The sequence below is a fragment of the Ciconia boyciana genome, chromosome 16 (genome assembly GCF_034638445.1).
Source record: "Ciconia boyciana chromosome 16, ASM3463844v1, whole genome shotgun sequence".
NCBI classification, from domain to species: domain Eukaryota; kingdom Metazoa; phylum Chordata; class Aves; order Ciconiiformes; family Ciconiidae; genus Ciconia; species Ciconia boyciana.
The window spans coordinates 13,246,903-13,261,519 of NC_132949.1; the positions used below are offsets into that span (position 1 = coordinate 13,246,903).

General features: G+C 49.1%; 1 protein-coding gene across 1 annotated transcript in view; it reads right to left on the bottom strand.

Annotated features, from left to right (window-relative positions):
• Positions 1 to 14,617, bottom strand: part of LOC140660552 (dynein axonemal heavy chain 9-like) — a 42,706-nt gene that overhangs the window by 15,970 nt on the left and 12,119 nt on the right. Inside the window, exons 10-13 of the mRNA XM_072881529.1 lie at positions 9,596 to 9,769; positions 8,664 to 8,871; positions 2,657 to 2,822; positions 1,173 to 1,275 (exon numbers count right to left, since the gene is read on the bottom strand). Of these exons, the coding sequence (XP_072737630.1) occupies positions 1,173 to 1,275; positions 2,657 to 2,822; positions 8,664 to 8,871; positions 9,596 to 9,769 (651 nt within the window). The remainder of the gene's footprint in view (positions 1 to 1,172; positions 1,276 to 2,656; positions 2,823 to 8,663; positions 8,872 to 9,595; positions 9,770 to 14,617) is intronic.

The following is a 14,617-nucleotide window of genomic DNA, read 5'->3' on the forward strand; positions in this document are numbered from 1 at the left end:
AGTTCAGTCCATTGAAGAGCTGAAGGGCTCTGAAGGTCCCACCGACCTCTGATGAAGCCCAGTCGCTGTCTGTGTCAGAAACAGACCCTGGAAGGTGCCATCTCCCAGAAGACCCCTTTATTGATTTGGAACTTGCAAAGATGGAGGAGATGCCCATTTCCAGCCATGGGACGCTTCTTTTTAACACAACAGAGTCCCTTGCTAAAGAGGAGCCAGGGCCTGGGCTGACTCTTGTCACGAGGTTTCTCTATGAGGGGATCAGTTTTGCTCTCCAGTATCCAGGCTCCCCAAAGCTGGCAGGTCCCTGCCTGCAGTGCTATGAGCAGGACCTGCCCCTGCAGCAGCCGCTCCACCGAGTTACAGCTGCTCTTGCATGGGCACCCATTTCTCAGGGTATTTCTCCACTACTGCTCACGTGCCAAGCTTCTCCTCCTATGGCATGGCAAACACCTGCCATGCAGCTGGGAAGGGCACTGCCCCTCTGGCTGCCATTTGTCCCCCTCAGATGCCAACAGGACCTGCTCAGTGGTTTTGATCCACAGGCACAGGGAACAGCCTCTGACCAGGCTCTGCCACTCCTCATGGCTTGCAGAAAAGGGTAAGTAACCTCAGAGCTGATAATAACCAGCTCTGTGATCCAGGTCGGGCCTCACAGCTCCCAAAAATCAAGCCCTGAGGTTTAAGATCTCTTCCCAAATCTATACTTCTGTTACCTTCAGCACTTGTACTGTTTTGAGGGGGTTTTGATTTTGTTTGTTTGAGTTTCCCCCCCACACGTCCTTTTAATGAGAATACACTGCCAGCTCCATCAGGAAATTTTAGAAACAACAAGGCTTTAATGAACTATGTTCCAGAGGCAAATATGAGCTAAATGAAGGCAAAATCTGTCTGTATGAACCAGAAGGCTGTCCTAAAAGTAGGTGTTAAGCTGGCTGGCAACTTGTGACTTCTTCCTCTGACTGAGCAGCAGAATGTGAGGAAAAACAAACAAGGGAAAAAGGGAGCAAGTCTGCTGTTCCACCATTAGGAATTACAATCACTCAACAGATTCATGCCACTTCTACTGATAAAATGACAGCAGGATCTGCCAGTAGTTTTCCGCTGGCCTCACGCTTAAATTATCCACCCAAAAATAAAATCAGCAATCTGCCTGCTATTGTGCAGAGCTGTACCTGCAGACGTGGGTTGATGGTGAAACTCCCCGCAGTCGGGTTCATGCACGACACATACTGCACATTCGTGATCTCCTTCAGTGAGAGCTTGGTCCTGTCATACCTTTGGGCGAAACAAAAGCAGTGGCACGGTGACTGCAGCCTGCAAGCAACAGCTGCTGCGTCTCACCTGGCTCGTGTCCATGGGCTGCCAATGTCCAGTTACCTTCAGTGGAGTCAAATTCTGCATCTCGCCAAGGCAGGGCCCAGGCTTGCCTGCATGCCTGTGCATGGCCTGGCACACGAGTCCTGCTCTTGGTGGAAATTTTGCAGCTTCAACAACCGGTAGCTAATATTTCTGTAAGCTAGTAACAAGCACTGAGCAAAGCCCACAGGTTGTACCAGTCGCTTGCATGGAAACTGTAGAAAATTGCAGGAGTGCATCGGGTTCAAGCCAGCCTTGGACAAGGGCAAGCAGGCTGCCTGCTGCCAGATGCAGCTGCCCACCCTCTGCCTGCATGGGAAGGATGGGGAGTCTGCTGACAGAGGCAGGGGTGCAGCCCCAGGAGCAGCGCTGGCAGGGTTACTGCCAGGGCCAAGGCAGCCCAAGCGTTGCAGCGAGCTTTGCCCGTCTCACTCCTCAACATCCCTGGAGCGAGCTGCAGCCCCACTGGGCTGTGAGAGGGGACAGCGAGTTTGCAACACTCCGGTGGGCGCTGCCGAGAGTGCAGGCAGAAAGCCTGGACGTGCCTGGGAGGGGACACGCAGCATGCTGCGTCTCCCTGTGCCTCCAATGCTTCCATGCAACCAGCAGAGCCCTCTTTCTACCCAGCTTCCCAACATCCACAGCCCAAAATTTATGCCTCTCCTCCACTGTCTCCATACTTGGGAAGCTTTTGGCCAAGCTCAGGCACGCATGCAGCTGAGGAGAATGGAAATTGCTATGAATACCTGCCCTGTATTCCCCATGGGGAGAGCTGCAAATATTGCTGTCCCACACAATGTTGCTGGCTACTGTGTAAAATGCACCAATCTCCTTCCAACACAGTGTCACTGCTTTTCCTTCAAATTACCTCTGCCTAGAAAATGCTTTTTTGCTGCTGCCTGACTGAAAACAATATTAGGTGCTCACAGTAGGGGAGGTTCATCCCAGCTGAGGCCAAATCCACGGTCTTCCTCCGTATCGCAGGGCATTGAGGCTGAGCATCGCGCTCCCCTTGCAAGCTTTGCCCTGGGACCACAGTCACAAGCTGCAGCAAGAGCACAGCAAAGCTCCTCTCAACCAGGCTATGAGCAAGTGAGTTTGTTTGCTGGGGACAGGGGAAACCCCGAGAGTGCACAACACTTGGTTTACCGAGAGCCATCTCCAGCCCAGCCGAGGCAGATGCGATGGCAGACACGGAACGGGAAGGGGGAACCGCTCTTTGACCTCCTCTCAAACCCCATCCTCAACACTGGAGCTGAACAAAAAGCTCTTGGATGACCAAGCCCGAGCAGCGTCCTACCAGTGGCCGTAGTCCAGGTGCTGCCTGATCAGCGTATGGGGCTGCACTGTGCCGTAAGTGTCCACTTCAGGCATGTTCAGATCATCGATGAAGTAGATAAGTTTCTTGGTACCCGGAGGGCCATAATTTCTGCCAGCCTTTTTTTCCAGAGGCTTCTCAAGCACACCTGTATGGAGGCAGAGGTGCAAAGCTAAGCTACCGGGGAGGGGTCACTGCTGCAAAATAAAAATGATTTCTCAACCCAGCTCAATGTTGTGCTCTGTGTAGCTACAGCAGCCCCAGAAGGAGCTGAGCTATGCACAGGACAAGCAGGGCTCATCTCTCAGCACAAGAGGAAGCTCCTGGTCCCCTCCAGCTGGCATCTGGGCTGTTTATTGCTTTTTGGGGAGGAAGAGTTGGTCTCGGCACAGGATGCTGCTCACCAGCAGGACGGTGGCTGTCCCCGAGATGTGGCTATAGAGCAGCGGGGAGCCCCACACGGGGATGGCAGGGACCCTTGGGCAGCTCTTCCCACAGCTCTTGGGTTGATCTGACTCAACCCAAATCAGAAAGCTCTCGATTCCTCCTTTCAAACAAAATATGGCAAAACTAAGTCTCCTACAAAATGGGTCTACTTCAGACCAAACAAAAGCTTTTCATGCAAGATAAAGCCTTTTGAATCCCTTCTGTGTAATTTTTTAAATGAAATCTTGCTTGATGAGGTTATTCGGATACATACAACAGAGCAGTGAATACCCCTGCTGCCTGCCCCAGCGATACAGTGACCACGCCATTAACACGGGCATAGCGGCTGGGCACTGGGAGGGAAAAAAGGAGATGCTGTAGGCACAGAAGCCCATGGGCAAAGCTGATCTTGTGAGTGTAGATGCATGTTACCCCCGTTAGAGAGAAGTAATAAATAATTTTGAGGCCAAATTCCTGGACATCTTCAGGACAAACAAAATAATATTTTTCATTTAAAAGCACCAAATACCCACAAGTTCCCTGACCCCCATACATGATTTTAAGTAGGGTCATGCATGAGCAAGGGAAAGCACGGAGAGAAAAGTTTCTCATTTCAAAGCTTTGGAAGATTTTAATTTGTTTTAGCAGAAGGCTGAGGTTATGTGTTGCTCCAGACTATAAAAGGTGTGGGGAATATTTGTAATGCTGGGCTGATATTTAATAAAAATCACCCCACGTTGCTGCACATCATGTTTTATAGGTTATTGATTCCTTTGATTGCAACCCGAGCAACCTTTACTGACTCAGTAAGTGGAAAAGCAAACAGAAGCACCTCTCCTCTGCCCACATCCTGGGATGGGTTTTCTGCCGTGTGCTTACTTGGAGAGCACCCTCAGTCTCAGGGGCTCACTGCTCTCCTGAAGACGGAGGCAGAAATTGTTTCATTTACACAATTTTGGGTTGTCAACAGACCTATAAGGTGCTGTATAGCAGCATGGTAAGTAGCAATTCTTCGTAATTAGGGAAGACTGGCAAATGTAAATGGGACTGGGAATTTTTATAAAAATCTCCTTGTGAAAATGTACACTTAAGCCATTCATTATCATGTGCAAAAGTTATTAAGGAAGATTTACATTCTGTTTTTTTCAGACCACAAATCTTTTAAAACACCATTTTTTTTTACTGCTTCGGTGCATTGCAGACAGCTTGTCTTTCCCACTACTCAAAATTCAGCTGATTTCTTGTCATAGACAGTTGCTGCACAAAGGAATGAATTGTGCTAGGAAAAATGATGAATCTTCCTCAGTGGAGTCTCTCTCCCCCTTCAATAAAACCACAATATTTGAAATTTCTGGTCGCAAGTTAAATTAAGTGTTTCAAATAAGCATTTAATTTAAATTTAATTAGTCCTTAATTAACATATAAAATCAGCCCTTTTTGAGGTTAAACAAGTATGCAGGAGATTCATCACATTGAAATGCAATTACTGGGGATCAAGTGACATGTTCGTGAAAGTTGCATTTTAATTCAAAGCTGTATCTCACAATAATAATAAAGGGTCCATGTCTCTGCCTCTGAGATCCTGACATACTCAAATTAGCACCTGAAAGAAACAGTCGCTGCACACGAGACTTAGCAAGTGCGACTCCTCTTGCCTGCTGGCTGTTGATCAAGGAGGGGGAAAAAAACCAAAACCAAAAAAACATTTATTGCAATTTTCTCAAGGCAGACCTGGAGTGGAAAGGTGCTGAATGACAGGAGCAGGACAGGAGCGTGTGGAAGCCAGGGTTACACCTGAAGAAGGAGCAAGGAGGAGCAGAGGTCCAAGAGGGCACGAAGCAGAGAGAGCAGCAGAGCAGGGCAATGGGCTGAGAGAGCAACAAGTGCCACAGAGAGTGGCAGTCAGTCACAATACACCAAAGCAAACCCCCAAACTGGCCCCAGCCTTGAGCAGAGAGGGTGTCTGGCTCCTTTTAATCCCTATGCACATGGCACTTCTGTAAGCCACAGGGCCCGCAAGGACGATTTGAACCACGTAGCTGTTCTTCCCCTAAAGGGCGCACTCTCTGCACCTTATAAATCTCTGCACCTACAGGCACCTTGTCTAAGAAATTACTGGCTTTCAGGTTGTTAAGTAAAAAAAAAAAACACCCTCCAAAACTGCTTTGTATCCATGTTTTATAAATTTAAAGAGGTACCTTTTTTGCTGAGCAAAAAAAAAGCAGCGTCAAGCACCTGACAAACTACACAAAAAGGGAGAAATTAACTCTAAAAAATGAGCAGTAGGGAACTAGGCCAAGCAGTATAAATCATGCTTCCGAATGCAAATCTCACAGCCACATCTTCATCCCCACACAAAATGACTTGCTCCTCTCTGCAGAGGAAGAAAGTCGCCATCTCAGCCCATAGCTCACAGCCAGAGTAAATAGGGACATGCTGCCAGGCCTGCCTGTATAAATCTCAACACCTGCACACACTCGCCCCATCCAGATGGAGATAAATGAGCATGCATTCCCCCACTCAGGCAGCTGGGCAGACAGACAGACAGCTCAGCCCATTTACCAGCTCAAGGGCATTTCACGGAGACCCCACACAGGGAGAAAAGGAAAAGAGGCACTTGGGAGAGGAAAAGGGAGGCTCTAACAATCACACCACTCAGGGCTGCAAGACTGGCCAAAAGGTGAGATTTTACCCATTTTTTTGCTTGAAGGACATGTAACCCAAATAATTTGCATTCACACTGTGGGCAGAGGCACAGGCACCATCCCATGGGGCTGGTTGGCACAGGTTGGAGATTCTGGGAGGGCAGGCACCAGCAGGCCCAGAAACTCTGCAAACCTGCCCCAGAAAGCTCTGACGTTGGCCCCATGACACGGTCCCAGGTTACGTTGCGTGGGCTGTGCCTGTGCTGTCACCTCTCTGCAAGCCCATCAGTCCCAAAGGGCAATTTTAAGCTCCAACACCTCTCAAAATGTTTGCGGTGTTAGGAGCCTGGCAGAGCATGGACGAAGCCCCAGACGCTTACTGCCTTTGGCATCGATCTGGGCTGTGAGCATGTCCCCACCTGGCACCATTTAGCCAGGAACAACCCAGACAGTGAAGGTTAAATCCTTGGTCTCACTGATGCTTCACGGATGGTGGTCCTGTATAGGGCTGGGGGAGTAAAAGGATTTCAGGCTATTTGGGTCGAACCAAGCTATATAAAGGAAGTATTTTTCTTTACAATGACCCACAGCTGTTATTCAACTCAAACCAGGTTGTTTCATTCCTGGTTAACAAATATATGTAAAAAGTTACCTCCCTTTATGTCAACTCAAAGTGAAAACATTATTCCAAAATGAGCAACTTTTCAAGGATTCCTTCCTTTTTATAGAATCATGGAATCATTAAGGTTGGAAAAGACCTCTAAGATCATCTAGTCCAACCATCAACCCAACACCTCCATGCCTACTAAACCATGTCCCAAAGTGCCACATCTACATGTTTTTTGAACTCCTCCAGGGATGGTGACTCCACCACCTCTCTGGGCAGCCTGTTCCAATGCTTGACCACCCTTTCAGTAAAGAAATTTTTCCTAATATCCAATCTAAACCTCTCCTGATGCAACTTGAGGCCATTTCCTCTTGTTCCTCTTATCCATGGGGTCACAAGTCCTGCCAGGAGCCTGGTCCAAGGGGTCACAGCCTCCTTTGGGCGCATGCTCCAGTGTGGGGTCTTCCATGGGCTGTGGGTGGCCATGGGCCACGCTAGTTACTTGGAAGAAGAGACTGACACCCACCTCACTACAACCTCCTTTCAGGTAGTTGTAGAGAGTGATAAGGTCTCCCCTCAGCCTCCGCTTCTCCAGACTAAACAATCCCAGTTCCCTCAGTTGCTCATCAGACTTGTTCTCCAGACCCTTCACCAGCTTCGTTGCCCTTCTCTGGACACGCTCCAGCACCTCAATGTCCTTCTTGTAATGAGGGGCCCAAAACTGAGCACAGTATTTGAGGTGCAGCCTCACCAGTGCCGAGTACAGGGGGACGATCACTTCCCTACTCCTGCTGGCCACACTATTTCTGATACGAGCCAGGATGCTGTTGGCTTTCTTGGCCACCTGGGCACACTGCTGGCTCATGTTCAGCCAGCTGTCAAACAGCACCCCCAGGTCCTTTTCCATCAGGCAGCTTTCCAGCCACTCTTCCCCAAGCCTGTAGCACTGCATGGGGTTGTTGTGACCCAAGTGCAGGACCCAACACTTGGCCTTGTTAAACATCATACAATTGACCTTGGCCCATCCATCCAGCCTTTCCAGATCCCTGTGCAGAGCCTTCCTACCCTCAAGCAGATCGACGTTCCCACCCAATTTGCTGTCATCTGCAAACTTACTGAGGGTGCACTCAATCCCCTTGTCCAGATCATTGATAAAAATATTAAACAAGACTGGCCCCAAAACTGAGCCCTGGGGAACACCACTTGTGACTGGCCACCAACTGGATTTAACTGTTCACCACAACTCTCTGGGCTCAGCCATCCAGCCAGTTTTTTATCCAGCAAAGAGCACACCCACCTAAGCCATGAGCCACCAGCTTCTCTAGGAGAATGCTATAGGAAACGGTGTCAAAGGCTTTACTAAAGTCCAGGCAGATAACATCTACAGTCTTTCCCTCATCCACTAGGCGGGTCACCTGGTCGTAGAAGGAGATCAGGTTGGTCAAGCAGGACCTGCCTTTCATGAACCCATGCTGGCTGGGCCTGATCCCCTGGTTGGCCTGCACATGCCTGTTGAGCACACTCAAGATTTGGGCTTAGTGACCAAATCTTTGGGCTTAGAGCCCAAATCTTGTCTTCACTTCTGAAGAGACTACACAGCAAAACTGACCTCATCTTGATCCCAAACTTCATTTTTCACTCATGTGCCAAAATCTCCAGCAATATTCTTGTGGGCTTCCCCAGAGCCAGCAATTCCCTGGGGCTCTGAGGCTCCAAGGTCAGGAAGCCCTGAGCCCCCTGGGGAGGCAGGGGTGCGCAACCTGCTCCATGGGAGCACATCAAGCTGCGGCAGGATGTGGAGGACAGCACTAGGAATAGGCAGCCCTGACTTACAGCCTGCACATATCCATTAGCACCATCCTCACTGCTAATTGGGATGCAATTCCCATCATTGCACCCTGAAGACAGTTTGGAACCTAGCCAAGAAACCCATCCTATTCAGCATGGGCTTAAATTCCAGCATATTAAAGACACACCTCAAGTGAAGTACAAGCTGTGTGCTGTACAAAACAACAGATTTAAGCATGTGCTTTGGCACAGCCCTGAACCAGAGTTGTGGTGTTCAGAATTCAAATCCTCATGTTGGAAAATGTCATCTTCCACAAAACTAGGGGTCTGCTGACCTGAGAGTTTCACAGTGGGATTTAAGAGTCTGCGGGTGTCAGTGCAGTGCCCACAAATGACACGGGCAGCTCGCCCACAGGTCTTCCCCTAAGCGCCACAGTGCACATCCTGCTCCAAACCTTGCCGGACACCCCGGGAATTTGGTAACCTGCCAGCCAGAAGTCCCGTGGCTCAGCTGTTGCCTTACCTTGCAGCATGGCAGAGGTGGTGTAGTAGTTAAATGGGACCTTCTTCACCACATATGCATCCGTGTCCAGTGAGGATAGCTTGTCCCCCACCAGCACAGACTTCCCTGTGCCGGCATTGCCCACTAGCATCACCGGGCGCTGGCGTTCCAGGAGCCTGTCCATGAAGTACCGCACACGTACCGTCTCAGCGGTGGGCACCAGGCAAGCCTGAGAGGGGCATAACGATCAGGTAAGAGTCCCCATCCTTGCCACAGCCCCACAGCCAGGAATGAGTGAGGTGACCCCAGTTTCTAGATTGCACTAGGAAGGGAACGATGTGCTGCTGCCAGCCATTAAAATCAAAGTGTCTGTACAGATGAAACCTTGACAGCCGGATGCTGGGAGAAGCATCTGGATCTCCCACAAACACACATTTTGCTAAAATGGTAACAATTTTACAAGTCATCTGCTCACTGTGGCACTTTAAAAGGAAAGAAAAGTGTAGCTGGCAAATGCAATTTACTACCTGCAGAAACTCATTTTTTTGTCCAAATCATAAAAACATCTCTGTTTTCAGCCAGGCACTGGATGACGACATCGTGTCTCGAGGGCTTTGTCACTACATTGTCTCACATCCTGCAGGCTGCACTCCTTGGCCAAATGTAACCCCCGTCACGCACCTCCTGTCCTGCACCCTGGGCACACCAGGGTCACTGGGGTGGCTCTGAGCCTGCCCCTCAAGTACATCACTCATATTTGGAAGATGGATGGAGGATGTGTCTTCACAGTCAAAGCACAGTAAAGAAAGATGGGTAATTTAGCTGTACCTCATAAACAATGCCATCCTTATTATGAAGTGCTTGACCTTTAATGAGACTTCATTGAAATGCCCACGCACAGTCACTAAAATGCATGTATTCCTCCCAGACAAAAAGCTGCAAGGTTCACGTACCTGTAATGGCATTTCTGGATCAAATTCAAACTGGGGAATAAGTTTAGACCAAGGCTCAAACTTCTTTGTTTCTGGATCAATGTAAAAGTCAAAGACTGTGCCCTGAGAGGGAAACTTGATAGTCTTGAATTCTGCCACCCACCACTTGCTGAACTTCACTCTGTAGTCCACAAGCTGCAAGACAAAAAGTGGGGAAAATATGCTCATCTGGAGGAATTAATTAGTGATGGAGAATGTTATCTATCCCAGTCCACCGGAGCAGGATTGGTCCTTAAAATATATTCCACAGCATAACGATCTTATCCTTTTTCCTATTATTAAGCCTAATTTTTCATTTTCTTCATTTCTTCTCATCACTCCTATTTATTCACCTAAATAATTCATTCTCTGTGTTGATCACTCTTGGTATGTCTGGGATTAGATAGATGGATCAATTTGAGAAAGAGAAATACGTGCCTATGACTAAACAGACTGCTTGATTGATTCTTGGTGCTTACTTCTTCCAACAGACAAGGACACAACATCCGTCTACATCTGTGGTCATGGTTAGTCAAAGAATGCATACTAAAGCCTTTCCTCATAAATCACAGCACTCTATTAATACTTAGTTGTTGTCTTCTGGCCTCTGTTCAAGCCACAATGTTTTAGAGAAGCAGGATTGCAGACACCAGTGTACGAAAGCACCAGAGGCGCACCTAGCAGGACTAGGGAACTGATCATCCCCCTGTACTCAGCACTGGTGAGGCCACACCTTGAATACTGCGTTCAGTTTTGGGCCCCTCACTACAAAAGAGACATTGAGGTGCTGGAGCATGTCCAGAGAAGGGCAACGAAGCTGGTGAAGGGTCTAAAGAGCAAGTCCTATGAGGAGCAGCTGAGGGAACTGGGGTTGTTTAGCCTGGAGAAAAGGAGGCTCAGGGGAGACCTCATCGCTCCTGACCTCTACGGCTACCTGAAAGGAGGTGGTAGCGAGGTGTGTGTTGGTCTCTTCTCCCAAGTAACAAGCCATAGGACAAGAGGAAATGGCCTCAAGTTGCACCAGGGGAGGTTTAGATTGGATATGAGGAAAAAATATCTTCACCGAAAGGGTTGTCAAGTGTTGGACCAGGCTGCCCAGGGAAGTGGTTGAGTCACCATCCCTGGAGGTATTTAAAAGATGTGTAGACGTGGCACTTAGGGACATGGTTTAGTGGTGGACTTGGCAGTGCTAGGTTAACAGTTGGACTTGATGATCTTTAAGGTCTTTTCCAACCTAAATGATTCTATGATTCTATGACTGTGCTCCTTTGGCTCTGCTGTGTTTCTGCACTGCCATATTCTCTTAGAAGCACCTGCTTTCTTGTCTTTCCCCATTATATCTTTCTATGCATGGAGATTCTTTATCATCTGAATTTTTTCAAGAGCTGAGGTGACAGTTTTGCTTTAGATGCTGGGTCAGAACTTGCAAAATGTGCTTAGTCCCCTCCCCTCCCCCAGCTCTCCTCTATGACTGTCCTGGTTTCAGCTGGGATAGAGTTAATTTTCTTCCTAGTAGCTGGTATAGTGCTGTATTTTGGATTTAGTATGAGAATAATATTGATAACACGCTGATGTTTTAGTTGTTGCCAAGTAATGTTTACACTAGTCAAGGACTTTTCAGCTTCCCATGCTCTGCCAGGTGCACAAGAAATGGGAGGGGGCACAGCCAGGATAGTTGATCCAAACTGGCCAAAGGGCTATTCCATACCATATGACGTCATGCCCAGTATATAAACTGGGGGCAGTTGGCCAGGGGGTAGCGATCACTGCTCGGGGACTGGCTGGGCATCAGTCAGCTAGTGGTGAGCGGTTGTATCACTACTTTTTTTTTCCTGGATTTCGTTCCTCTCTTGCTCTCTTGTTGTTTGCCTTTTCATTACATTTTTTTTTCCCAATTATTAAACTGTTCTTATCTCAACCCACGAGTTTTCTTACTTTTGCTCTTCCGATTCTCTCCCCCATCCCACCCGGGAAGGGTGAGCAAGCGGCTGTGTGGTGCTTAGTTGCCGACTGGGGCTAAACCACAACATAGCCATTCAATGTGCTTTCCCAGGCCAGAAGCCCAGGTGGGGCTGCCAACATGCTGCCCATAGACTGCTAAGCCTCCATCAGGAATCCTGGGTTTGCAGCTGAATTGAACCGAGTGTCCTCTGTAAAGTCTCCTGAGCCACCATCCATCAAAAGACCAGAAGATTTGAAAAATATGTTATTAGTATCCACGATTTTGCAGTCTCGTGCTATTCAGAGAGGCAGAATAACTGTAATTCTCCATTCTCTTGTTGCTATAACTCCTCGGCACCGGCAGCAGAGTAGCCTGCAGCGGAGAGGGACGTGCTTCATTGCTAAAAGCTTTCTCACAAGGGTGCCCTTACCCCTGCACAGGCAAACTGCCTGCAGCTGCATTGTGATGGGCTGCCCGCCCTCCCTAACCAAGCAGTTAAGTGGAGCCACTCCAGCCAAGGCTCTATTGCCAGAACGGTGTCAAACTCAAACTGCTTCCTTAATAAAAACCCCATATGGATTTCCGCTAATTTCAGAGCCTGGAAATGGCAAATCTATCATCTGTTTTTATACAGGGGCCCTGCTACCCACCAACAAGCGCAGAGTAGTGGGAAGCCTTCCAGATTGTTTCTCCTGACATTTCGACAGCAAAAGGTCAGCACGAAGGGCACCTTCAATGGAGAGCAATAAACAGATTTTATATTGGATCATTTTTCATCAGGCTTCTCTTTGCTCGGACTGCTGTATCCTCACACTCTCAGCTCTGACATTTACAGAGCATCACAAGCAGCAATGCACAGTCCAGCCTCAAAGTCAAACTTCCCAGAGGGATACTGTGCCCGGGCAGCGCAGCTCCTCCCGCAACCCCCACAGCAGTCCAGCAAGAGCGTGCTGCGCCAAGGCCACCACTCCCTGGGGAGCCAGGCAGACAGCAGGCAGGAAAGCCTGCGATGCCAGGGACTGACTCTGCTACGGCGCGGGGAACGCAGCGTCCATCTGCCATGCGACTGCACTCCAGCCGACTTGCTTGAGGAGCTATAAGCTCCTATAATTAGACAGCAGCTTGTACTGCTGAAGCATGGACAAGCAGTGCTTCGCAGGCTTTGTTGTGTTGCGTATTTTTAAGTCACACTGCACTGACAACACTAAGGCTGAGTATTTCCCAGCTGGCAGATAGGAAATGGAGGGTTAAGTCCTCCACAAGGACTGAGAAAGTTAGTCTTGCACACGTCATTCAATGGCCACGAGGCATAATGGCACCAAGTGAGCACCAAGCTGAGCTTGACCTGTGTTGTCTAGCACTTCCTGAAACATCTGCTCCTTGGCATGAAGCAAATGGGAAGAGTCCAGCAGGCGTTGTTGGTCTAGCATTGAGGCACACGGAAAAAACATGAAGAGACCCCAGTGAGCATTTGAGGAGCCTCTGAGAACGGCAGTGCCTCCGTCCGAGCTGGGGAAGGATCTCCAGTGTGAGGTCCATGGAGACACCTCCCACATACTCCAGACAACACAGAACCTGACACAAGCCCAATAGAGACCAGATATGGATCTCTGAGCCCTTGACAGCAGTGTCCTGTCACTGGGCAGACCCACACATCAGGACAACATGCTTTAGACCTGGGGATGAGGTATCCTCTGACCATCATAAGGAGATGCAACCACCCAACAGGTTCCCAGCAGGGACTGGGCAGAACCAGAGTGAGCAGCTCCAGCAGATGCCAAATGTACTTCCACCCGCAGGCTTTGCAGCTACTTACATTGCTCCCTGTGCCACTTGCTGAAAACCCGGTACTCAAAATCTAGGTCTTCAGGTGCCACACATGCTCTTAGACCCCTCTACAAGTGCCTCAGGTTTCTCCTGCCTGCCTCTGAACCAGTCACATTAAAAATCTACAGCTTGCACAGCCATCAGTCTGGAAACAGCAATGCCAACAGAGGGTGGAAAGCTGTCCTGCAAGCACGGGCACGAAACCATGGAACGGAGCCAAGGGTGGCCCCAATGTTGGCAGCAGGTCTCTGACACACAGCCTGCTGTCTTCTTGTCCATTATTGCTGATAACAGTTGGAAGTTGTAAAACAGCAGCAGCTTTTCCAATTACTTGGAAATCAAGAGACAGCCCTGCTGTGCCGAGCTGAGCCATCCAGCCAGGAAACAGGGCAGAATGAGGCACGGGGGCGAAAGGAAATGCCCATTTCTCCTCTCCTGTGCACAAGACATCGGGGAGAGACAGAGAACAGGGAGGTCAGAGGCAGCAGCACAACCCTGCTTCCCCCTGACAAGTCTGAGGAAGATCCTTCCCAAGGTCCCCATTGTTCACATGCTACAGCTCCCGCCAAAGCAGCTGTGTTTCAGCCCAGCTGGAAATGTCTGTGCTTCTCCCATGTTTTAAGCACCAGGATCTGAGAGGGGGCTGGAAATGCACAGTATCAAATGCTGACCTTGAGAAAACTGTCTTATAATAGTATCACCATGCAAGAGATCACACCCACCTTGTCTAATGCAAGCTGATGGATTCAGAGGGTGACAGCTGCAATTAATCCATAGGATAGATGTACTGTGGGAAGCAGCATGGAGAGTAGTGCCCTGTCTTCCTCTGCCTCTCAGACATGAGTGTACTTTGAACGTCAGAGACACCACTAGTGAACCACAGCCTGATTAATCCTCCTGGCGCAAGAAGATCTTGGTCTCTAGATTGTGCCCTCCAGCACCACAGTCTTGGACATCCATCCACCAGTAGCTTGACTGAGCCCAGCAGCTCCTGCCAGAGACCACCCAACATCTGGCTGCATGGAGGGGAGTTCAAGCTGAGTGCCTACAACCATCAACCTCAACCTCATCAGAATGCTCCCAGCAAAGAGTATTTCAAAGAGCAGAGCCACTGTCTACTTCCACTTAAGTGGAAGCACATAATCCCCAAAGCCCATCCTGCCCTGCTGACCACCCCTCTTTCTTATGTACTTCTATCAGAAATTGAGGACAGCCGATTCTTGACATCTATCTAT